Source organism: Panthera leo, chromosome B3, assembly GCF_018350215.1.
Source record: "Panthera leo isolate Ple1 chromosome B3, P.leo_Ple1_pat1.1, whole genome shotgun sequence".
In the NCBI taxonomy this organism is placed as follows: Eukaryota; Metazoa; Chordata; class Mammalia; order Carnivora; family Felidae; genus Panthera; species Panthera leo.
Window position 1 is genome coordinate 55,162,369 of NC_056684.1, and position 26,657 is coordinate 55,189,025.

General features: G+C 39.7%; 1 protein-coding gene across 1 annotated transcript in view; it reads left to right on the forward strand.

The window, feature by feature from the left end:
* Window positions 1-26,657, forward strand: part of FBN1 (fibrillin 1) — a 232,824-nt gene that overhangs the window by 142,205 nt on the left and 63,962 nt on the right. Inside the window, exons 17-31 of the mRNA XM_042942113.1 lie at window positions 236-289; window positions 1,856-1,981; window positions 5,594-5,719; window positions 6,674-6,793; window positions 7,009-7,146; window positions 7,990-8,040; window positions 9,905-10,030; window positions 12,114-12,341; window positions 14,826-14,951; window positions 15,070-15,198; window positions 15,980-16,105; window positions 16,217-16,342; window positions 17,513-17,635; window positions 18,719-18,844; window positions 20,936-21,061. Of these exons, the coding sequence (XP_042798047.1) occupies window positions 236-289; window positions 1,856-1,981; window positions 5,594-5,719; window positions 6,674-6,793; window positions 7,009-7,146; window positions 7,990-8,040; window positions 9,905-10,030; window positions 12,114-12,341; window positions 14,826-14,951; window positions 15,070-15,198; window positions 15,980-16,105; window positions 16,217-16,342; window positions 17,513-17,635; window positions 18,719-18,844; window positions 20,936-21,061 (1,851 nt within the window). The remainder of the gene's footprint in view (window positions 1-235; window positions 290-1,855; window positions 1,982-5,593; window positions 5,720-6,673; window positions 6,794-7,008; window positions 7,147-7,989; window positions 8,041-9,904; window positions 10,031-12,113; window positions 12,342-14,825; window positions 14,952-15,069; window positions 15,199-15,979; window positions 16,106-16,216; window positions 16,343-17,512; window positions 17,636-18,718; window positions 18,845-20,935; window positions 21,062-26,657) is intronic.

Here is a 26,657-nt window from a genome sequence, read left to right on the forward strand (position 1 = left end):
CACAAGGCCTTGCTGTAACTTGCCTATATCCTTAAAACTTGTTTTCCATAGTGATGCGGAGCCTTTAAAATGGGAGCATGGTGTACCAGTGACTCCCTTGGGAGATGCCTCCTTTTCCGGTACCACTTTATTTCAGTTCTACTCACTTAGCAGGAAATGATGTGTGCAAAGCCAAGTGCAGATTGACCTGTTCTGCAAACAAGGGAATCATTTACTATCTGTTAATTTATTGCAGCGGAATATCAGGCACTCTGCAGCAGTGGGCCAGGAATGACATCAGCAGGCAGTGGTAAGGACTTGTTTGAAATTTGCTACCGTAAGCATGTGCAGAAGCAGCACTGGGCTTTCCTGTGGGTTTCCAGTTGGTCCCTTTACACCAGACTGGGGAGGTCTGGCCCCCTCTCTGGCCATCACTGTACCTGGGACTCCTGGAAGCCCCCAGTGGCAGAGTAATTATGGCACAGTGCGTCCTGGGATTGTTGGGTTTGGGTGTTGGGCTCAGTACTGAAGACTGGGTGCTCTCTTAGGGTGGTTGATGAGGACTGCAGTTGAGATACAATGACTGTGGTCGCTCATTCATGAGAAGAAGCAGTCTGGTCCTCCTCTGGCTCTTGCATTATCAAGTACAGTTCAGGGTTATGGGCTCAATTTAATCGTTGGCCATTCACATTTTGAACTGTCAAGTGTTCAGTCATTATAAGATGTCAGTAGGGAGCCGTCTTACATTTTGTAGCAAGCAGCGATAGCAATTAACTAAGTTGGAAGAGTATGAAATATTTCATTTAAGTGTGGTTGATAGAACCAGAAAAATATAGATACCGTAAAAGAATTGAAGTTAAAAGGGAGAGTTGGCACAAAGTGCAAAAACAGGTGACAAGAAAGATGAAGGGATTATTTTATTGATATAAAACTAAATGATTTGATTCAGGAAAGTTCTGAAAAAAAGTAGACCGAATTGATTGTCAGTTTATCCTCTTGGTTAATTTCATCATTATGTGTGGATGAAGGTGGGGAGGAGATATTTGGGGGAAAGAGAGTAGTAAAGAAATTTATAATAAATAGTTGGGAATAAAAAAGTTGTGATAGAAACCTGGAGAAAGAAAAAATGTCAACCCTAGCTTATAGAAGAGTTAGGACCAAGATTTGAGACTAGATATTCACTGTCATTGTGCATCACCCTTGATTATAGAGCTCTTCTTAGTCTGTGAGCACACAGAAGACGGAGGACCCAGCCTTATCTGAACAGGGCAGCAGAGGCTTTTCCAGAACAGGTGGCATTTGAATGGGCTTTGCACCAATGAATAGTCCTGGCTCCAGACATTCCTGACACAGAGCAAAAGGGCATTGTATGTTCATGGAAGAAGTAAATAAACAGAGCTCATATTTTAATTTAATCTTGAAGGTATTTTTGAACCTACAAAAGCTTGAACCATGAGAATGACACAGTCATCTCATTTTTAAGCTAAGTCTGGTGGCATCGTAGAAGGTACATTGAAGAGGGATGGGCTGGCAGCAGGGAGACCAATTGTAGGGACTTGGGCTGTGTGGCGGATCCACTTTTCCATCTTGATGTTTGAACCAGCAGAAGTCCAGGGGCTCTCCCTTAGCCTGATTAAGGATTGGTAATCTTGTAGTTCCAGCTCAAATGCCAAGTTCCTCACAAGGACTGGTGGAAGGAAGATTTGATTCAGAATATCTTGTAGTGGCAAGAAGTGATCAAGCTTTCTCATCAAAGTGAAACTTGATTTTCACCAGGTCCTAAGGTTTTTACATTTATTGTAATGTTATTTTTTTGACAGTTCTTTGACCTTTGCTTTAGAATGTTATTGATATTGAACTCTTTTTGGTGGTGCAGATATAAATGAATGTGCATTAGATCCAGATATCTGCCCAAATGGAATTTGTGAAAATCTCCGTGGGACCTACAAATGCATATGCAATTCAGGATATGAAGTGGATTCAACTGGGAAAAACTGTGTTGGTAAGAAGATTCACCTGTTTTCTAAGACATTTCATGCATCATGCATTCCTTTTTTTGTTGCTTGCAGGGAACTGCTTTTGAGTAGCTTTAGGACTGAGCAAATGGGTGATCTTCACTTTGGGTGTCAGCATGACATACATGTCTCGATTAACTGAAATTTACATAGCTGAATCCTGATAATTTATAAGTAGTCATGTGTCATGTTCACTCCAAAAAAGAGAAGCTCCTTAGATGTAGAAAATACAGATTGTGAGCCGTTCTCTTGTGTCTACAAAGGCATCCCTATTTTTACCAAGAGAAACAACTCTTCTCCCAACCACTTACTAGATTCAATCAAAGAAAATCCAGCTTATTTTCAGTAATAACTGTTCTCTGTTATGTTTAGCAAACACCACTTTTGATGCTTTAACAAATTTTAATGAAGGTACCAGCCAGTAACTAAGAAAACAAAACAAAACAAAGGAACAAAAAGAACACCTTTGGTTGGGAAGAAAATGGTCAACATGGGCACCATTATTTTTTCAACTTTCTTCAGTTGCCTAGACTAGTATTTTCTGAAATGTACTGTCCATTCTGTAGTGTAGTGACATAATACTGCAGGTTTCCTGAAGTTGAGCTTCTAACACCAGAGTATTTATTCTCATGGGAATATGCCAGAGTGTACTGAAACCAAAATGTAAGATGGTGCATCCTTTTTATCTGAAAGCAAAACACATTTTACATAAAAAAAAAAAAAATACTTCCGTGGAGTAGGATGAAAAGTAATAGGCTTTAATAAGGATAAAAGGGAGGCCTCAATTATATTTTTACTCTCTAAAAGCCATTTGGGTCTTCAGTGTTAGAACTTACTGTCTTCTGCCCTGGTGGTATTTTAGTGGTAGAGTTTGAAAAGTACTGCTCTAAGGTGGTCAGTTAATGGAACATGCAATAATTTCGAGATGCTGCAGATTGAAATAAACAAAAATGACTTTCTTTTCATTCTTTCAACACATGATCAATCAAGTATTAACTACTTGCCAGGTACTGAACTCAGCTATCTCCCAGACAGCCATTAGTTGACCCAAGAAAAGAAAGTTCCTCCTCCTATTTGTCCCTGAGGTAACAAGCAATTTTACTTGCCATGGTTCCTTACTTTACCACTGCACATCCTCTTGGTGTTGAGGAGCTTGCTGAAATACTTGGACCCCTACCAAGAAACTTGTTGCCTTTGATTAGACAAACAGTGCCTGAACTTTAAGAGGAATAAATTACATTATATAGAACTGTATTCCCCTGGGCTGAGAAAAATGGCCATGTCAATTAAGTAGTTTTTTAACAGCTTACTATGCTATGTTGAACTATTAAAAATGACCACCTCTGAAATATCCGTAAGTTGTCCCCTGACCTCTTGCCATTGTACACATTCTTTTCAAAGCTCCTCCAACCTAACTGTGTATTTCTGTCTCCTTTCAGGAATCTCTTTACCCCAGTTTGTTTTGATACTGTGAGATCATGGCTCTATCTGTGAGACTAGGGCTCTGTGTACAAAGAAAAGAGAGGGACTCTAGAGATAGAACAGAGAGGAAGGCTAACTCTAAATGTCCCAAAACAAGCCCTCAACCATTTTGCCCCCTCTGGCTCTCTGCAGGTCACCTATTCCCCACACACTCTAGCCTTCTCTTCTTCTTCCCTGTACTTCTATTCAGCATAAATAATGTTTACTTTTGTTTTCTAACTTCTTAAAGGATGCAACATGGCAAGAGTAGTTTCTGTCATGCAATGTACAGTGTGCAGGTTGAAGCAGAATATCGCATCTAATAGATGTCTTTGTTGTTAGGCCTGCCTGTAATGTCATAATGGGCAAAGTGGAGGTAGCAATTATTTTCGAAGAAGCAGAAATCTTACTTGAGTATTTTTCACTTGCTGTCCTTCTTCACTCATGGCTTGCACACTCATAAAAAGAAGTAACAGTAAATAAAAGCTTCTTCTCTGCCCCCCTTTAAATCACCTTTCATCTTAGTTTCAGGCTAAACTAGTACATAAAAAAATGAGGATAGGAGGTCTTCAGGGGAGCTGTATAGTTATCACAAAACCCTCTTCTTTCAACTACGGATTTATTTTTCTTTCCCTAACTTTTATTGCTGTCCCCAAATTAGCCCTTCCCTCTTTGTGGTCTGCAATGACTTTTGAGAAGTGAATTCTTCCTCTCTCACACCCTTAATTTTAGGGCTTATTTTCTGGGGTACAGTTATCATTTGAGTACACATGGTGTTTTCAAACTAGATTTACAATTTAATTTTTCTGTAAAAGCCTCTCTTCATCAGAAGACAGAAATCATTATTTATTTGAGCAGGCCCAGAAAGACACAGAGATGTTTTAGCTTCATCCAAAAAATCACCCCATTGGAAGCAAAAGGGAGAGTTTGGGAGGCCGTAGGGATTCTTCGTCAACAAGTTAAATATATACTCCAAAGTTGAACTGATTATCATCAGGTCAGAAGTATGTTCATATTTCAGATTATGTTTAGAGATATAAAGTTAAGAATCAAAAACCCACCACAGCCGTCCCCTCCAGGGACTGGCTGGTTTTTATCTTAATCATAAAATCCTCGATATAAGGTTCCAGATTCTTCTGGCATCATCAAAGTTTAAGAATTGCAATACTAACTCTTTGGGGAAGTGTTAGCATTCCCTATATCATTTTGATAGACTTCTCACCATGTTGTTTGCTCATACAATAATATAACTTTATACTTAATTTTTCTATAATTTAAGTACTTTATAAATATATTGCTAATTTACTTGTATTTACCACTGTGAACCTATGATGATTTCTAGTACTGAATTGGTGTATCCTTTATGTTAGGGCTACTAGATTGTCAAATGATTATATAAGCAGAATTTGTTGATGTGTAAAAAAAAAAAAATTCCTTGTGAACATATAGCCTATTCTATGTCTGTGTGATGTAGTTTAGGCCAACTAAACTATATATAACTATAAACTATATATAACAAACTGTTGAAGTTCCACACTTCCTAAATTACCTGAGTAACACATATCAAAAGTTAGATTTTACATGAGACAGACCTATTATTCACCCGAAAGTAAGGAATTTTTCTGAGCTCTCTGAATCTCAAGTCTAAACTCCTCATGAGAATTATAAACTCTATAGATTGCTTCACACTCTATAAACACAATCGGAGACCATTTCAGTTGTTCTAAAGAAGAAACAACCATCCTAGAACTAACACATATCAAAGTTGGACCATACTTTCTAAATGTTTATTTAGTCCCTTAAATCAATAGGATTAGTCCTTTTAATTCTGGCACAATGAAACAGTTGTATAAAGATTAATGATTTCCAGCAAATCCAAGTTTCTTCCTGTTAAAGAAAGTAAATTGAACAGTATCTGGTGACTTTAGACTTTGTAGATCCCTACTATAAATAATCAGATGAAACCCCTATTTTCCTCAAATTAGGTAAGTTAGGCAAAAACCTGTGGTAGAGGAGTTTTCCCTCCTTGCTTAAATTAATCATTTCATATGACCTTAAAAATTTAACCTATAAAAAGCAGAGAAATTGCATGCAAAGAATGAGCTCCCTCTAAAAGTTCATGTTCATTGGTTTTGCAGATATTAATGAATGTGTGTTGAACAGTCTGCTTTGTGACAATGGACAGTGTAGAAACACTCCTGGAAGTTTTGTCTGTACCTGCCCCAAGGGATTTATCTACAAACCTGACCTAAAAACCTGTGAAGGTAAACTATGTTTTTATTCTTATATTAGGTACTTTATTGTCTTTTGGTATGCCACTGGAAAACCATGAAAATCAGTTAGAGTCATATTTATTTATTTATTTATTTGTTTATTTATTTATTTATTTATTCATTCATTCATTCATTCATTCAAGCAAGCAAGAAGTGTAGAGGGGCAGAAGGAGAGAGAGAATCCCAAGCAGGTTCCATGCTGAGCCCAACATGGGGCTCAATCCCACAATCCTGGGATTATGACCTGAGGTAAAATCAAGAGTTGGATGCTCAACCAACTAAGCCACCCAGGTGTCCCAGAGTCACCTTTATTTTAGACAATTAAATCATTGTAATTGAGATTCTTTGGTCCCAAATGACAGTTGCATATACTTTGTAAGCTACTATGGTACTTACCTGCATTTGGCATTTTATTTGCCATCATTTAAGACATGAAGAAAATATTACATAGCTAGTAATTCAGAGATCACACTTAAAATTTGCTCCAGATTTCCTGAATAAAAACATTCAGCCATGTGCCAGATTCTGTGCTAGAGAGATATGCTCAATTACTATTCTTTTTTTTAAATTTCTTTAATGTTTATTTATTATTGAGAGACAGAGAGACACAGAGCGTGAGCAGGGGAGGGGTAGAGAGAGGGGGAGACACAGAATCCAAAGCAGTCTCCAGGCTCTGAGCTGTCAGCACAGAGCCTGATGCGCAGCTCAAACCCACAAACTATGAGATCATGACCTGAGCCGAAGTCGGTTGCCTAACCAACTGAGCCACCCAGGTGCCCCTCAATTATTATTCTTGATTTTCCATCTAGTCTAGAAAAAAAATCTATCTAGGCCAGCTTTACTATCTAATAAAGAATATGTAGTAGCAATTGAGGACACAGTTTAAATATTCCTTCATGCCCAAGACTAGTTTTTAGCAGTAATGTAGACCTCTTTTTGTTTTAGACATTGATGAATGTGAATCAAGTCCTTGCATTAATGGCGTCTGCAAGAACAGCCCGGGCTCTTTTATTTGTGAATGTTCTTCTGAAAGTACTTTGGATCCAACAAAAACCATCTGCATAGGTATTTATTCTGCTGTATCAGTACTGTATTTAGTGTCTACTTTTGATGCAAAAGACCTTATTGCATAAGAGTTTAAGTACGGATAAACAAAGTTTAGATTATCATTATCCCTTGTTTCATGATGCCCTTCTTGCTGTAATTCCAATGCACATATTTGAATGTTTGATAAAGATTTTATTAAGTATCTAATAAAATCTTCTCCAACCTCCTTACAGAAACTATCAAGGGCACTTGCTGGCAGACTGTCATTGATGGGCGGTGTGAGATCAACATCAATGGAGCCACTTTAAAGTCCCAGTGCTGTTCTTCCCTCGGTGCTGCCTGGGGGAGCCCGTGTACCCTATGCCAACTCGGTAAGAGAGAGACAGGCACTGTGGCTATGGGGCCCATCCCACTGGTCTCTTCGCTTAGAAAGAGGAAACCCAGTACTTTTTTCATTTAGGTTCACCTGGGAATTTTAGATTTAATTCCACTGACCTCAATGAAACATAGTGCTGAATAGGAAACTAAGAGAAGTGTCAAGGACAGTAATTTCATGTGATTTGGTTATTATTGTCTATCACACACTGTAATGTGGTTTCCTGATGTTGCCTTCCTAGATCAGCAGTTTCTATGGGCTCTCTTAGAACCTCATACTTAGGGCTTTTTGCAGGCATAGATTATTTTCCAAAAATAGACCGACATAAAGGAACCACTATTCATGACCTAACTTCTAAATCTGTTGCAAAGCTGAGGTTTGAGAGCCTTGCTGATGATTTTATTGATTTGGTGTCTGGGTATATAAATGTGTGAATTTATATGTGTGAATGCTGCAGGCTAGGAGATCTTCAAATTTTAGACTTGGTCTTCCATATTCATGTTACAATAATCATATACTGTGACTCCTATTTTAGAGTTGTTAGCAAGAGAGAAATCTAGCCAATTTCCTTCTTAGTGATCACCTTAGCATGATCTTTAGGGGAACTTTGGGTCTTCAGAATCAGAGGAACTGAGCTTAATTCAAAGAGACATCTCATTCTCCTTCTTCATCTATACAGTCTCAGAAACACCTTGTTATCTTAGACTTATTCATAGCAACGAAATCTAATTCACGTCCAGGTACTCCTTCATGTTTCTTACACTATGTCATACAAAGTCTGGATATTGTTATCTCAAATTTGTTTTTTGGTTTTTATTTATTTGTTTGTTTTTTACAGATCCTATATGTGGTAAAGGCTATTCAAGAATTAAAGGAACACAGTGTGAAGGTATTTATGATTATTTATAAACCATAAATTTCTGTGTGCAAGAAGAATGCTTATGTTAACTTGGACTGGATAAAGTTGTCATGAAACTTTACAGTAAGAAATATGCAGCAGAGAGAAAAATTAATGAGAATTGCAGAACATAACACATGTTAATTTCACAAGCATATATATGCTGTCGCCAGTGTTGGATCACTATGGCCACAGGGCAGGGTGACTGAAAATGTTTTAGGCTGACCTAAAAGAGTGACTTTTAGAGTGACTGCACTTTCAAAACACTATCAGGAAGACAAAAGTGGAAGTTTTCAATGAGACTATAAAATTTGCATTTTTTCTTGGTTTGTCCTGGGTTTTGTTTGTTTGTTTGTTTGTTTGTTTGTTTGTTTAACGGTCATGAATGATATAGAAGGACATACTCTGTTGCCTCGTTTTTGAAAGTTTATGTGGATCCTCTCCAGTCTGCTGTGATTCTTTCTCACGGAGTCCCAGATAGATGCAGGTCAGGGTGACTAACACAACCTGACATGACACAGCAGCTGAAAAATTTTAAAAACAGCAATTAGTCCCATATGTGGAATGAAATGAAGTTTTTTCCTTGCTCACATAAAGAGGAACACTACAACCCCCACCCAAGGTCTTGCTTTCCAAATGATGACTGAATCCTTTGGCCTTTCTCTGGTCCAGACTCACGGTTAATAACTTATCTGACCTCAGCAGCACATTTTGATGTACAAGTGGCCAGAACAAAAAACCCAAAAAGGTAAATTTCCCCTCCCCACTTACATGTCTCACAAGGAAAGATTTCAAATAGATTTTTTACCATCACTCACTTGGAAAGTTATTTCTTCTAAATAGACACAGTGTGTGTGTGTGTGTGTGTGTGTGTGTGTGTGTGTGAACTAATGTTCCCCTTTTTTGGCATTGGCAAGTATATTTCTTTGAATTAACTTGATGGTGAATATTTTTCCAAGTTAAGTGCAGAGAACATACTGAGTTCCATTAAGCACTGGGAGGGACTGGTACATTTGAGAGAGACTGGGTGAATGATGAATGAATGAACATGAGCATCTTTTGACTCTCCCTAACTCAAGCTGGGACAGAACAGTCTGAGACCATTGCTGAGTTAGAACTATATGCCTTCTGGGGACATCTCAACAGATGACACTTAAAAAGACACTTTTGACTGACCCCACATATTTCTCAGTGGGATTTTTCTCAATGCTCACCTTCACGCAATCTCTTCTTTGTTCATTTGAAAGACCAGGTTTCTGTCTCTACTTATTTCCAGACATCTGATCTCATAAAGCTAATTATGTGACTCCTGGGAGTCTTACCTGAGATGTCTATAGTACCCAGAGCTGTCACCAAGAACTCACACCAACTCCCAGGCTCTGTAACTCAAAAATTACTGGGTTGCCCAGTGGCTCAGTTGGTTGAGCATCCGACTCTTGGTTTTGACTCAGGCCATGATCTCACAGTTCGTGAGTTCCTGAGTTCGAGCCCCACATCAGGCTCTGCGCTGACAGTGTGGAGCCTGCTTGGGATTCTCTCTCCCTCCCTCTCTCTGACCCTCCTCTATTCACACTGTCTCTGTCTCTCTCAAAATAAATAAATAAAACTTAAAAAAAATTACTCGCTAGGACCAATGGAGAAACTCTTATAACTTTGGTAATAGGTGGACTCAGCATGGTTGCTATTCAAAGATCCCAGAAATTCTACATCAACTATTTGGAGGCAAACTAATTTTGTGAATTTGTTTGGTTCAAAATGGCCTTTTCTATTGTGAGAATAATTATGACCCCTTGTATGAAATAAAACAGAATGATGTATAGATATTTTAACTTCATGCTTTTTTTTTTCTTCATAGATATAAATGAGTGTGAAGTATTCCCAGGAGTATGCAAAAATGGCTTATGTGTTAACTCTAAGGGATCGTTTAAATGTCAGTGTCCCAGTGGGATGACTTTGGATGCCACAGGGAGGATCTGCCTAGGTAAATCCTGAGCTCATTACTTTTCTTATGACCATCTCCTAAAGATTATTAAAGAGTCAGTTAACAAGACAAAGTTGAATATTTGGTTTCAAGTACAGATACACACACGCCCAATTCAACATTTCTACTAGGATTTATGGTGGTTTCCTTGACAAATAGGCTTCCTCACTCAAGCTCTTTGTTTATCCTTTATACAAAGAGTAGAGAACATGTTAGTGAAGAGAAACTTTAGTTCTATATTGATGTAACTATTCCTTAAATATTACCATCGTGGTTATCATTCCAAAGCTCTTAAATCTGCCCCCATATGCCATGGACTATAGGATACAAGGTGAACAGAGGCAAGAACATTTTTGCTTGATTGAAAACTGTAGCCCATGGCCGCTAGGCATGTGCTGCCATTGGCAAGATGGACAGGTCCTTGCAGGAAACTCTTATGGGTATGAGTGAAGAGTGCCACAGTCCTGAATAGTGAAGGAGCCCAGGGGTACTGTCACTTCTAATCATGGTGGGATTCTCCATGCCAACTGCTCAAGTCCAAGTGGCAATGATATGGAAGATGGGACCCTGAGTTCTTAGAAAGCTGCCCTATGGACTTTTAATGACAGCACGTTTGAGATCCCACAATCGTGTGTGGCATCTGCCAGAGTTATTCTGATGCTACTTCTGTGGCTTCTGACTGCCAGGAATATGTCTCTTGGGTCACTCGTTTCTGAGTCCGTGACTCTGAAAATGATGCTCAGATACATTGTGTATCTGAAACCATATTCCTCTGAGATCATCCTTAACCACTATAGGTGGTTAAAAGAGTGATATGAGGGTAAGGGATTCAGATTGTTTATGAGTTAGAACTAAGTAACCTTTAAATATAGAACTGTATGGTTTATAGCATAAGCAATATGGGAGGGAAAAGATGGAATCCCAAGGCTTGAGTCTTGTTGCAACCATGGATGTCAATTACTCTCCTCTGGAGTCAGCTTTTGTTTAGGAGGAATGAGCATTTAATGAAAACCTTCTTCTAAGTTCTTCAGTCAAAAGATGCTTCAGTGTTTAATGTAGAAATCATTTTAAAAGATAGGAGCTATCCATCTGATTAGAGGCAACCTGAATGTAGAGTTGCCCCAAAGACTTCAGAAGCTTTCTGACATTAAAGGAAGTTCAAGCACTTAGGTGAATGGTTAAAGACCACACTGTGAAGGAGAAAGAGAGGGAAGATAATGCCTTAGGTTTTAATTACACTTTACAGTTTCCAGACACACAATCTCATCTGAGCCTCACAGTACCGCCCCCCCCAAGGATGGGTGCAACATCATTTTACAGATATGGAAAGTCAGGGACAGGGTTCATAATTTGTCTAAGACAAGCAGCTTCTTAGTTGCAAGACTAAGCTCCGGGTCTTCTGACATCCACCATGTCACTTCTCCTACTCTCCCTTACGATTCCATGAATTTGGGGTTGGGGCTAGAGGTGCCCACATGTGCCCCAAAGAATGTACACATAAGACCATGTAAAGGTGAAAGAAATACTTGAGAAGAGGAATGGATGGCTTTTCTTTGTATTTTTCCTCTTTAATCCCAAGTAAGGCAGTCTTCATTTTGGAATTTAACATTGCACCTCTCCAAAAAAGAGGTATGCTGGAGCTGGCTTAGGTGTTCTCCAGTGATAAAGAGTGCAGCTTCCTTGTAGCCAGAGAGCAGACGTCAAGGCATTATGGAGCGCATGCATTGGTAGTAAGCATGTCTGTACAGGGAGCAGACATCTCCCAAAAGAGCATTGTGGGATTTCCCAGAATACTGTTCCTCATGTAGAATTATCAGAAGGTGCCTAAACTTGAAAGGAATGTTTCCAGAAATAGGAGGTCCAAATAAATATGAGCTACCAAAGAAAAGGGAGTCTTTGTTAGGTGGGAATACCCATCAGAAAGCCTGAGCTCCTTTTGGAAAAAAAAAAAAAAATCATTCCGGCCAATAAGTACATCACAGATTATGGTGTTTATTGTACTTCGCCTGACACAACTGGTTGGCAGCTGGGGCCAGTGAAAACAGAGTAGCTCTCGTCAGCCTCCCTGTGTTCCATCTGGCAGATATCCGCGTGGAAACCTGCTTCCTGAGGTACGAGGACGAGGAGTGCACTCTGCCCATTGCCGGACGCCACCGCATGGACGCCTGCTGCTGCTCGGTCGGGGCGGCCTGGGGTACCGAGGAATGCGAGGAGTGTCCTGTGAGGAACACGCCTGAGTACGAGGAGCTCTGTCCCAGGGGGCCTGGATTCGCCACCAAAGAAATTACAAATGGAAAACCTTTCTTCAAAGGTACAATGGTTTCAGTGCTTGATTGCTCCTCTTTTTAGACGGACTGGAGGTTCTGCTACCAGGAGAACTACAGTGAACAACACCCATGTGGCCATCCCTCGATGATCTGAGCGTACATCGTTCACCTGCTGGGTTAACAGACAGCAGATGTTCACTCTGCGACGGCTTCTCCTTCCCCACCTCCAGGACTGCCCGAGGTCACTTGCCTCTCCCATTAGCTATTTATTAAGTGTTAACGTAGATTATAGTACTATCCTAAACCAAATAGAAACAAAAAGGCAATCTTCTTGGGGAATTTTAATTCCATCTGCTAATGCTAAATGATTTTCCCTTTTATCTCCTGATTTCATCTGGGTCACTTCAGTTCACCTGAGTATAGATATTGGGGGTGAGTGGCATGAGAAGCCAATGGCAGGTCCTCTTGGTCCAAAATACAGTGAAGGTCATTCCTGTGCCAAACACATTCCAGTGCCTTATGATATCTCAAACACTATTTCGGTTTATTATACTATAACCTAAAATTCATGTAAAAAAAATGAGAAATTACAGATTTAATCTAATTCCGAAATTGATTTAACTTTTTATGCACAATGATGCATAACTTGTTTACTTTAGCACACGGAAAAAATCATGACTGGTTTCTCAGAATTCCAGTTTTTCAGAGAGTCTCAGCTTATATTCCTGGTATAGATTTTTATCTTGGTTGCCCAGTGTGTCTGGGCCTAGTTATTACACTTCATGACCAAATCAACTTATAAAACTGGGAAATGAGTATATGAATATTGCTTAATTATTCTTATATAAAAAGTGTAAACTTTTTTTGTACCGAGTGTTCAGTCCAAGAAACCATGGGGATTAAAATTCTGTCTATAGAGACAGTTTCTAGATGGCCTCTTAAATGTCTCCTAAGTAAATTCAAAGGAATTTGAATGATTTGCTTCCAAAGACTGTGGCAATCCATTGCCACAGAAGGACTTATTCTGGAGATTTAATTTGTCTTTCATGACATTTTGTAGAAATGAACTTGTATACTTTGAACTTTAGGTCTTGCTTCAGAAAGACTCCTGAAAGGAGGGGCACCTGGGTGGCTCAGTTTGTTAGGCATCTGACTTCGTCTCAGGTTATGATCTCACCATTTGTGAGCTTGAGCCCTGCATCAGGCTCTGTGCTGACAGCTCAGAGCCTGGAGCCTGCTTCCGATTCTGTTTCTCCCGCTTTCTCTGCCCCTCCCCCACTTGCACTCTGTCTCTCTCTCTGTCTCTGTCTCTCTCTCAAAAATAAATAAGCATTAAAAAAAAAAAAAACTCCTGAAAGGAGATCACAGGGTACCTATGCAGTCTCCTAGTGTACAAGAAACTCTTTTAATTATATTAGTAACACCTTAATATTAATTGAGAAAAATTTTTAAATTTTATACATAATTCAGAAAATATTTTAAATAGTATACAGTATTTACAAATAGTTTAAATTATAAATGGCATCTTTTTTGCCATTCTTATATTTTAGGTGTATCCAAAGAAGCATCAAAAAGAATAGATGAATATCTCATTCCACTATACTCTCAGTTGGTTGCTGTGAAGCAATATATGCCAGTCATCTTCTATGTGCTTTTAAGTATGGATGCTAGTGGTTTAGAATATTTAGTCATTCATTCAGCAAATACTTAAGTGTTTGGTATGTATCAGGCAGTGTGCTGGGCTCTAAAAGTCCAAATAAACACCCCCTCTACTTCCCTAATATTGCTTTCTAAAATGTAGAAGTTTAAAAGACTAGAAGCATTTACAAAATCATAGTTCTCATGGATCATCACACATTCTTTAAATTGCATATTGCCAAGGGGCACCTGTGTGGTTCAGCCTGTTGAGCGTCTGACTTTGGCTCAGGTCATGATCTCACGGTTCATGAGTTCAAGCCCCACGTTGGGCTCTGTGCTGTCAGTGCAGAGCCTGCTTTAGATCCTCTGTTCCTTCCACACCCCCAATACCCCCCCCCACTCTCTGCCCCTCCCCTGCTCGTGCTCGCTGGCACTCTCTCTCTCTCGCTCTCTCCCAAAAATAAATAAACATTAAAAATACAATACATTACAATACAATACAATACAATACAATACAATACAATACAATGCATATTGCCAAGACTTTAAATCAGGACCCTCCTGGGTTTTAAATAAGGGCATTGAGGGGCGCCTGGGTGGCTCAGTCGGTTAATCATCCGACTTTGGCTCAGGTCACCATCTTGAAGTTCATGGGTTTGAGCCCCAGGTGGGGCTCTGTGCGGACAGCTCAGAGCCTGGAGCCTGCTTCAGATCCTGTTTCCCTCTCTCTCTGCCTCTCCCCTGCTTGTGCTTTCCCTCTCTCTCTCTCTCTGTCTCTCTGTCTCTCTCTCTTTCTCAGAAATAAATAAACATTAAAAAATAAAATAGGGGCATGGAAAACTCCTTATAGGATGCTCAGGAACTTTCTGCACATTTTATTTTTCTTGAAGATATCAACGAGTGCAAGATGATTCCCAGCCTCTGCACCCACGGCAAGTGCAGAAACACCATTGGCAGCTTTAAGTGCAGGTGTGACAGTGGCTTTGCTCTTGACTCTGAAGAAAGGAACTGCACAGGTCAGTGATGGGCTCCCCTTCCTGGGACACCCTTTAGAACTCTTCACCTTTAACATATTGCCACAAGAATGAAAGCTGTCCTGATACTCATGTGCTGCCACTTACTGCCTTCATTCAGACATCGACGAATGCCGAATATCCCCTGACCTCTGTGGCCGAGGCCAATGTGTGAACACCCCAGGGGACTTTGAATGCAAGTGTGACGAGGGCTATGAAAGTGGATTCATGATGATGAAGAACTGCATGGGTAAGTGTGTGACCATCTGATCCGCACAGGAAGAGAGGGATTCCCTGAAGCTTTGATAACTCAGAGCCTCCCTCCCAGGATTCCCCAGCTCCCCCAGTGGACTGGTTTCCTGACCAGTGAGTCCAGAATCAGTCTGGGGCAGAGGGAGACTGACATGCAGAAAACATGAGGGAATTCATGCTGTGAGTTGGCAGGTGGCCTAGGATACCAGTTATGGGTCTAAGAAGTGAGTTTAACACCTGGAAGAGACACCCCATGGAAGAGAGAACAATTCAAACATTAGCTGTGTTGGAGGTCACATTATGGGGCTTCTGCCCAACATCTAGAAAAAGAGATTGATTACGCTGGCTGTATTAGATCGGGTTCCCTAGAGAGAGGCCTGAGATGGGGATTTTTGTGAGGTAGTACTCTCAGAAAGAAGCTATAAGGAAGTAAGGGAAGCAAATTAGGGCAGGGAAAGAGGTCTCTTAGCCCTAACCTGATCCTACAGGGGCCTCTGGAATATGAATGGCACCAAAGAGTTGTCCCGCTGTTAGACAAGGAGGCCACATTGTACAGTCCCGTGCCAGCCACTGGGAAGCCCCCAACACAGGGGTGGGGTATAATTCTCGCCTCTCAGACATTTCTGGGTGAGAGGGACAGTGGTTCTCCAAGAAGGGAGTCTGTGAGCCATGGGCAGCCAGGACTCTAACCAACTGGGTGCACTGAGGAGGGCACTGGCCTGGGGTCCTGGACTAGGACACCACCACCATCGTCAACATGGGCCATCACCATTTTGCAGATATCGATGAGTGTCAGAGAGATCCTCTCCTGTGCCGAGGAGGTGTTTGCCTAAACACAGAGGGAAGCTTCCGCTGCGAATGTCCTCCTGGTCATCAGCTGTCCCCCAACATCTCAGCATGTATAGGTAAGGAAGAAGACTTTCAGACCACTTATTTGTCCTCAGCTGTTCAACCCACGCTTCTGCCACAGTTAGAAGCTTCTGTCTGGATGTTAACTATTTTTATTTTCTAAACAGACATCAACGAGTGTGAACTGAGTGCGAACCTCTGCCCCAATGGCCGTTGTGTGAACCTCATAGGGAAGTATCAGTGTGCCTGCAACCCTGGCTATAATCCAACTCCTGACAGGCTGTTCTGTGTCGGTAAGTTCTCTCTTTCATTTTAGGTTTTATTTAGTCTCTTCCTAAAACACCCAAACAATGTTCTCTGAGTTTTGTTTTCATCACTAGTTACTTTTACTTTATCTTCCTTATTTTCCTGCAAGTAAAAATTCTTTTCATGGTGGCTCACGATCTTTGGATCTCACCTCCCTTGTCTGTTTAAAGAACCATTTAAATGAAGGATGTTGTATGTTTTAGCTCTAACAAGTATAATTTGAGCCGTGCTGCTTTGAACGGTAGCACATGCTTTGTTTATGCACGTGCGTACCCAGGCAAATCAGCAAGTGATTACTAACCACCTGCCATAAACAAAGCCTGGGTTCTGTGACAAAGACAAAAAACATAGGGTACGGTGTCTGCCCTTAGGTGGTTTAGATCAGTTAAGACATTTCAAAGAATAATTATTGGAAAGAAGACTGTGTTCTGTTCATATCTTACGTTGAGATGGAGGCCAGGTCTGGCACTTCTTAAAGACGGGGTTTTGTGGGACAAGCATTTTGCTTTGTGGACGGCCCTCTGTGGGTTTAGTGGGAAGAGTGGCATAGAAAGCCCTCTGGGTTTATTGTGCCCAAAGTCAAAGTGAAACTTTTTAAAAGCTGCCAGTTTTTGCCTGGTTTGGGGTGTACATCATGTGGAACTGCCAAGTCTCACATGGTTTCCACCCAAAGCCATAAATCAGCCCAAATTTTTCTGAAACATGGCCCAGGACAACTGAGAATTCCAACTCAGGTTCTTGAAAAGGATTGGAATCTCAGCCGATCTAACTGAATGTCAAGTTTATAATTGAATATGTGACCCAGAGAATTTCATCCACGTGCCCATTATCATATCTGGGATTGTTCTTTTGTCCCTAGCATTTATCCTACATTGCATGTGGCACAACATGTACTGTGTAACTGATTGTTCATTTAACTCCCAGCTGCAACATAAGCATGATGAAGGTAGGGATAGGATGTGTCTCATTCACTATTAGATTCTTATCTCTAGCACATGGTAGGTTTGTCCTTTATATGTGTTGAAGGAATTGAATGACCCAATGACTTCCAGTTGCCCTAGGATGTTTTTGTCTTGTTTTGTTTTTCTTTGGAAACTTTAATCCCATGCCATGATCTCAAACACAGAGCAAGGTGATGTTGTTTTTATTTTTCTTAGACATCGACGAATGCAGCATAATGAATGGTAATTGTGAGACTTTCTGCACAAACTCGGAAGGCAGCTATGAATGTAGCTGTCAGCCAGGATTTGCACTAATGCCCGACCAGAGGTCATGCACTGGTGAGTAGGGCTTAGCTTCCTATGAAATCTTTCAATAACAGGTCCATACCTAGAGTGGTTCAGGGCCCATATTTTGGAGTCAGACAGTCCTGAGTTGAAAAAATTTTTTGTCACATATTTTAGCTGCATGTCCTTAATAAAGATCCTTTGCATCAGATTCCTCATCTAAAAGATAGGGTTCAGATTGCTTGTGTGGGGGAGTGTACAGAGTGCTTAGCACAGTTCCTGGCATATGGAGTATAAAATTTGGTTTCCTTACTGATCAGAATTTTGAAGAATCTGATCTTTTGGTTTATTCAGTGCTACTCAGGGCCCAGATTCTCTGGACCAGCAGCATCAGCATCACTCGAGAATGTGTTAGAAATGCAAAATCTTGGGCCTTACCCAGATTTACAGAACCAGAAACTTCTGGGGATAGATCCCAATAATCTGTTTACACAAGTTCTCCAAGTGCTAACACTTGAGAACTGTTGCTCTAATTTTCACTTCCTGTTGTATCATCCCGGGCTGGAAGAGCCATGTCGTCAGCTAGAGATGAGAAGGGAGGTAGGTAAGACAGGTTTTCACTTTGGTTTCCGTTAAGAAGAGGCCTTGGGTTTAGGAATCAAAATTATTTTATCTTATCTAGAAAAATCTCCTTGAAAAGCTAAAATATAAATTTGACCATAATAGTTAAATGTTGAAAATAAATATTTTTACTAAAAATGCATCAAAGTAGATAAGCTTATTTTAAGCAAACTTCACCTTTAAAATAGCAGTAAACCAGATGATAGATCTTAGGCATTTACATTTGACAATGAGAAAAATAAAATTCATAATCATTGTTGAGTGATAAATTCATATCAGGAATAAAATTACTAATTAAATGACGGATTTCTAAGAGGGTGCGGATCTTGATCCTGAATAGTGTATTGTAAATCTTGAAAATGGTTTTCTGCTTTTTCACCCAGGATAAATTGATGGGACATTTGGATTTGAGAACTAATTCTCTTATGCAAATAGGCTGAGTTTATTGGACTTTCTCACCCTTTAATAACAGAACTAATATTAACAACACACTATTGTTGGCTTTATTCTCTGCAGACATTGATGAGTGTGAAGATAACCCCAATATCTGTGATGGTGGTCAGTGTACAAACATACCCGGGGAGTACAGGTGCTTGTGTTATGATGGATTCATGGCATCTGAAGACATGAAGACTTGTGTAGGTGAGAAAAGAAAACAGAATTTTCCATTTTGTCTGGGTATTCACAAGCCCTGTTAAATGACTTAGCACTAGTTTGGGTAGTTGATAAATGGATCCTATGGGGAAAGTAAGGATATTTAGGAGCATATTAGTAATATTTCAAAGCCAGCAGTCCAAAGAGCAACTTTCTTGTGACTGTGACATAATGTTCTTGTCAGCTATGTTATGTGGACTGAGTTAACCATTGGTCAACTCCACACATACACTTATTTTGTGTCTGTGCATTATTTCTGTCTCCTTAACCCTTCTTCTGTTGTGACTAGAGTCTAGGCCTTTAAAATATTTTTACTAAAGGCAAGCAAAATTTATTTCTGACAAGAATGCGACAAACTCTACAATTGATTGTATTGATGTATTCTATTGCTATGTCTTCAAATTTGTTACAGTTTTCTTCTGTAATATCTAATCTCATTCAGTATTTTTTAAGCTCAGACATTGTAGTTTTCATCTCCAAAAATTTGATTTGGGTCATTTTTCACATCTTCTCTATGTCCAGTCATTCCTCTTGCTTTTTGAGCATATGAAATAGAATTAGAATAACTGCTTCAATGTCCTTGTCTACCAATTCCATCATCTGTGTCGGTTCTGGGTCATTTCAGTAAATTGACTTTCTTCTTCATTATGGGTCATATTTTCCTGCTTCACTGAATGCTTGGTAATTTTTGATTGAATGCCAGACACTATAAATTTTGACTTACTAGGCGCTAGATATTTTTGTATCCCTAGAAATATTCTTGGGCTTTGTTCTGCAACCCAGTTATTTGGAAACAGATGGGTCTTTTCAAATGTTTGATGTTATGCTTTGAAGCAGCAGTTGCTGTAAGGCTTATTTTGCCCCATTATTGAAGGAAGACCCTTCTAAATTATGAGATTTTTCAATCTGACTGGTAGGAACAGGCACAATTACAGGCCTTCCGTGAGCCCTGATGATTGTTCCCTCTAATTCTTTTGAGTGATACTTCCCCTAGCTTCGAGTAGTTTCTTTACCTGAATGCACTGATCACTACTCATCTGAATATATGACAGGGACCCTTTGCAGATTCCCAGAGCTCTCTCTCTCCCTTCTTTCTTTTACTCTTCCTTGTGAACTCTGACTACCTTGACCTTCCAGGATGTCCAGCAGTATCCCCTCAACTCTGGGACACTACTTGGCTCCAACGTTCATCCCCTTCCCTATGCCATGGACTTAAAACTGTCCATACGCTGTAATCTAGGGCATTTATGGAGCTCACCTAGCTTTTCTTTCTCTCAGGCATCACTGTCTTTGTTGCCTCTGTTGTTTTTTTGCTGGTGTTTCCCATGGGAAAGCAAATTCCACCTCTATTACTCCATCTTGGCCAGAAGTGAGAGTCTAGAATTAAAATTTTAAATTATCTCACATTTGTATCTTCAGAAAACCCTTACTGAATATTTATGAAGCCCTATAAATTAAAGTGAATATCATAGGGGTGACTGGGTGGCTCAGTCGTTTTGGCTCAGGCCATGATCTCGTTTGTGGTTTTGTGGGTTCAAGTCCCGCATCAGGCTCTGTGCTGGCACTGCAGAGCCTGCTTGGGATTCTCTCTGCTCCTCACCCACTCGCACTGTCTCTGTCTCTGTCAAATAAATAAACTTAAAAAAACCCAGTAAAGTGAATGTCATAAAAAACAGAAAATTTTTAATTTGGGCAAGAAGTGAAGTTTGTCACGACCTGAACTAAGACTAATAGTGCATCTATACTTACTTTTAAAATACGGAATCTAACATGTTGGCAGTCTCAGGCTGAATTAAAATTTTTATCTTGCAACAGAATATGTCATTTTAAAAAGTTTTCTAGACTGTCACATAAACAGGCTCTATACACAGCCTAGAGTCAGTCTATTTGATTACGTGACCTCCTGCTTGTAGCCCAGATACAGAGCCAGTCTGCTGGGGTGGCCTGCGGTATGAACTGAGTGTGGCAGGTGTGAATTGAGCTCTGTAAATATGGTCCCTTTTTTTGTCTTCTGTCAGGGAGAAAAGTTTTCAATGATACCAAACAGTTATATGTATTAATAATATCTGTATTTTACAGATGTCAATGAATGTGACCTAAATCCAAATATCTGCCTAAGTGGAACCTGTGAAAACACGAAAGGTTCATTCATCTGCCACTGTGATATGGGATATTCAGGCAAAAAAGGAAAAACTGGCTGTACAGGTATGTTTTTTCAATTTGAACAAGAAAATATTTGATGGTTAAGAGACTACTGCCATAATTATCGAGTAACACAAGTTCTAAAACCACTAACATTTTAATTGCATTATAAAGCATTTTGTATAACATTTTTCATTAGCTTACCCTCCCCTTCTTTGAAACTTGTTATACTTTAGATCAGATCTACACTGAAGTTTTTTCCTTTACCTGTGGAAAAAGGCATATTGAGTGAATTACCACTATAACACTATAAATATCAAATTTTTATGAGGTTAAAAATAACATTTTTATATTTTATAGTTAACATGCTAATTACTAAACATTCCTATCCCTTTATTAAAGCAAGCCACCCTTGTCAACATTTCATTTAAGGTTTTATAACTGAAATTATTTTTTAAAGAAACATCCTACAATTCATATATTTCATCAATTCCCATCATCTTCCACTTCATTTAATTAGTGTGCTTTTGATGTGCTAAGTTGCTTTACCCCAAATAGTTCCTTGGACTTAGCAAATCTTAAGACGTGATAATTAAACCGTTTGTAATTTTTATTTGCCTAATACCAATAGCTCATAAGAAAACCTTTTCAGAACATTTGTAGGAGATTATTTTATTAAACATCAAGTAAAAGAAGTCACTCTGTGTAGATGATATTGTTTTTAAGTGTTTAGTTGGTGTTTTCAAATTAGAGGACATGATGGTAAGTATGTGGAATAATATAATAATGTTTTACTATAGTTACTTATGGTAATATAACAGATTATGGGATATAACATAATTTAAAACATAATGGAGATCATGGTGAGCTTGAATTAGGTAATGGCATAATTTCTTTACAAATAACAGACTTTGATTCCAAAAGCCAGTTTGGCAAGCCCCTGTGACTTGAAACGAACATTAAAATATTTGCACATTGGCAATGTGGTAAATGTCCTTTTCTTAATTATATCAACATTTTCTTAAGAAAGTTTGCAAAGATATTTATTAAAATTCCAAACTGTCCAATAATGCTAAGTTTCAAATTTATAGATATAGAAGATAATGCCAATAATATTACTATTGGTTCAAAAATGACAGGTTCTAGCCAAATTATAAAAAGAAGCATGAAGCTAGAATGCCTTCATGCTCACTATATTACTCTTCATACGAAGCATGACTATGGGTCCATTCTAGTAAATGGCACAGTGTTTAAAATCTCAACGACTGGTCTCTGGGGTACAGATGATGCTTAGCTCAGTGTGTCTGTGGTTCATGCTTTATTGTTAGCTTTCAGGATAAATATAGGACTTGAGATAAGGGGTGTTGGTCTGGCACTAATGAAGGGGAAGGAAGGTAAGATAGTTCCATACTGCATTTTACCTAATAGAGGCCAATACCATCGTTGGTTCAGTTGAACTCCCTGAAATTCAGCCCAAAGAACTGAGAGGCTAGGAGAAAGTTAATCTAATGGGACAGTCTGCATTCCCTATAAGAAAAGGATCTGTAGAATTTCATGCTCCAAATTCCAGCTAAGATACGCATGGACAGAGGCCGATTATTTCAGGCCTGTCACCATGACGAAAGCTAAAATTTTCATGCACTGTTAATATCAGTTCAGGTAAATGAGATATAATGTATATAATGCCCTTGGCAGAGTGCTTGGCATACAGTAGCTGCTGAATAAATAGTGGCTATTGTTGTCATTGTAAAATGAGACGTACAGACAGTGTCTAGAAGCCATTTTAATTAAAGACATAACATGTCTTTAATAACAGTAGTTCAGCAAAGTTCTGTACTACTATTTACTGATACATGCTTGAGACCAGTTTAGAGAAGGGAAATCTTACTCTGTGTATTAAAAGTCTTGTTTTTTATAACTGAGTCTGCACTGTTGTAATGAGAGCCACGTACCCCGTGTTAGATGAGAAGACACCAGTGACACCAGTTTGACATTAAGAACAGCAGTCTTGGGGCACCTGGGTGGCTCAGTCAGTTGGGCGTCCGACTTCGGCTCAGGTCATGATCTCACGGTCCGTGAGTTCGAGCCCTGCGTCAGGCTCTGTGCTGATATCTCAGAGCCCGGAGCCTGCTTCGGTTTCTGTGTCTCCCTGTCTCTCTGCCCCTCCCCTGCTCATGCTCTGTCTTTCTCTGTCTCAAAAATAAATAAAACATTAAAAAAATTAAAAAAAGAAAAAAAAGAACAGCAGTCTTGTAGTAAAATGACATGACCAGAAACCAAGATTTGAAGTTCAAGAAATACTCCATTCTTTTCTAAGGGCCAGCATCACCCTACTTTTAAATTGTAGCCCCAAAGGACTTCTCAATTTCATAAAACCCAGCCGGCACCGTAGAGAGAAGATGAGTTTCACAGCCACTTCCGTATCATAGCCTCATGGCACATGATAGCCTCATGTAAAGTAGTACGACTCTGGATTTTACTGGCTAGCTCTTCCGCTGGTGTGTGGGCCTGAACAGCTCAAGGTGCTCTGTAGTTACACAAGCGTTCCTCTTGCATCAGCACCCTTGCAGCGAGGTACAGAAAGAGAGGGTGCATCGGGAAGGGAAGAAAAAGAGGTCCTCTGTAAATACCGTTACTCAACCAATGGTATCACATTTGATTGGAAATGAATTGCACAAACCGGAATTGGCAGCAAGTTTGCTGCACTTAAACACAAGTCTTAAAAAATCTGAGCCAAAATGTATTTTTAATCCCATGTAACTAGGGCTCTATTAGCCTGCTTTTAGGTTTTTTTTTTTTTTAATTTTTTTTTTAACGTTTATTTATTTTTGAGACACAGAGACACAGAGCATGAACGGAGGAGGGGCAGAGAGAGGGAGACACAGAATCTGAAGCAGGCTCCAGGCTCTGAGCCATCAGCCCAGAGCCCGATGCCGGGCTCGAACTCATGGACCGCGAGACTGTGACCTGAGCTGAAGTCGGACGCCCAACCGACTGAGCCACCCAGGCGCCCCACTTTTAGTTTAAAATTAGTGTCACTCCCAACTTAGAATACCATCAGGTTACCTTGGTGACAGTCATGTTAAAGACAAGTGTTTATAATGTCCCAGGCAACTAATGTAAATAGAGATATGTATCTTACCTAACGGGATAAGCAAGACACAGCACAACTAACAGTGAAGAACAAACCTGGGACAAGGTTTTTGATAATATGTGTAAATGTATTTTTGTACATATATAATATGTATACATACATACAATGTGTATGCTAATAAGTGTATGTATATGTATATGTATGTGTATATATATGTATGTATATATATGTATATATGTATGTATGTATATATATGTATATGTATGTGTGTGTGTGTATATATATATATATATATATATATATATATATATATATATATATGAGAAATGAGTACCCTGTAAAGGAATTATAAAAATATGTATGCTATTTCATAGGGAAGAACTTTGTTTCATGAGAACTGAAAAAAAAATGTCCTCTGGGTTCCATTACAGCTTTGTCTAAATATTTCAGCTCCCTTGTCGTTACTGATTGTTTCCATTTTAACAAATAAACATGTTTTTTCTCCCAATCACTTTAGCAGTGTTCAGAATCCACCCACTGACTTACATTCCCAGCCCACACAGATGTTAAGGGTTTCTTTTTTCTCCTTAAGCTTTGTTCAAATCATGGGTATCACTGAGGGGAATGTTCTATTTAATGGAGGGAGAATGTACATTTGCTTAAAATCTAGAACATGCTCTTCTGTCCCTAGCTTAAGGGGGCTGGATTATAGTTTTTGTGGCCCACATGCCAGGCTTCTTCTGTTCATTCCATATAACTGTAATTAGACAATAAATTGGAAGAAGAGCTAAGTTGCTGCTAAGTGCCAGCCCTAGTGGGTCCCTGCTTTCAAAAATGAACTTCTGAGAACCTACCTCCCATCCTGTGTTCACTCAGTCAGTGAACAAGCATACCATTAAGATCAGAAGAATTGTTTTCAGTTAAAATAGCAGCATATCTGGGTAATTCCATTTCTCAAACACTCTGCTTCTTTTCACATGAGAAATGTTACTCATGGGTCTTAGTCCATGACAGAGAATCATATTCTTCAAAACCATCAGGACTTGGTGAGAATTTGTGCCCATTTCCTCCCAGCTTCTTCTTATCACTGCTAATTGTCCTCTACTGGCTGTCAGCCTGTGAAAACTCCGTGGGTGTTCAGTTAAATAGTCTTGGCTCAAATTTGGATCCAAATAGAGAAATCCAAGTAGCCTTCATGTTTGGCCTCTCCATTTATTCCAATGTCCTCTTCCCCAATGCCCAGCCAAGGAGATCTCACAGTGTGCCAGCTTCACTGTGAGTGATGGCCAGAAGGCAAGAGGGCAGGTGTGTGTGTGGGTGATACAGCGTCTCCTTGTAAGACTGTCAGAGGAGGCCAGAGCAGAGGAGAGCACAAAGCCCTTCTCGAATGTCAGTGGAACACACCCAGAACCTGTGCATGGGGTCTGCTTAGACCACACCCTTGCCTATCAAGACAGCCATGCAAGTAGAACCTTTGAGTCTTTGTGAGGGAACTTTGGTGGGGTTAAGGACATTGCAGTGTCAGCCCTAAATTTGCATTTCCTTGCTTTTCTTGGCTTGTGCTTATTCTTAATCTTAAAAAAGGATTTTTCTGTCTGGAGCAAACTTGTGGGGGAAAGAGAACATTTGTACAGAAAGAGACGTTCTTGGCAAGCATGTGCTATGTTTCCTTACCATTATTGAAGAGTAGATGTTTGAATACAGCATTTTGTTTGTTTGTTTTCCTTATGGGTCAGTTTCTTCTTCTGTTTGCTTTTATAATGAGGTATAGTCTTAGGCACAAGTCTGCCATGGGAATAATTAATAATAGCTGGCAATAGTACACATGCACATACATACACATGCAAAGACATTTTACTCAAGGATGCCTTTACACTTTATGGCCAACTTTTTCTTTTTTTTTAAGTTTATTTATTTACTTTGAGAGAGAGCAAGAGCATGCATGTGTGAGTGGGGGAGGGGGAAGGTGGTGTAGAGAGAGGGGGAGAGAGAGAGAGAGAGAGAGAGAGAGAGAGAGAGAGAGAGAGAGAGAATCCCAAGTAGGCTCCTTGCTGTCAGCACAGAGCCTGACCCAGGGCTTGAACTCATAAACCGTGAGATCATGACCTGAGCCAAAGTCAAGAGTCAGATGCTTAACTGACTGAACCAGCGCCCCTGACCAACTCTTTCTAATTCACTTGTTACTTGCTAAGAGTAAGTCGTTGAGATAATGACTTAAACAAATATTCACAAAATGAAGAATTGAATATTGGCTCCTGAGTTATCATTTCTCCTAGTATCCTAAAGCCTATGATACATGGCTTCTTGCAAATAGAATTTCTTTTCACCTTGAAAACATTGCAGTAAAACTGCATGCATTTTCTCGAATTAGAAATTTACAGTAGCATATGGGTGGCTCAGTTGGTTAAGCATCTGACTCTTGATTTCAGCTCAGGTCATGATCTCATGGTTTCGGGGGATTGTGAGCCCCATGTCAGGCTCTGCACTAACAGCACGGAGCCTGCTCGGGATTCTGTATCTCCTTCTGTCTCTACCCCTCCCCTGCTTGCATTCTCTGTCTCTCAA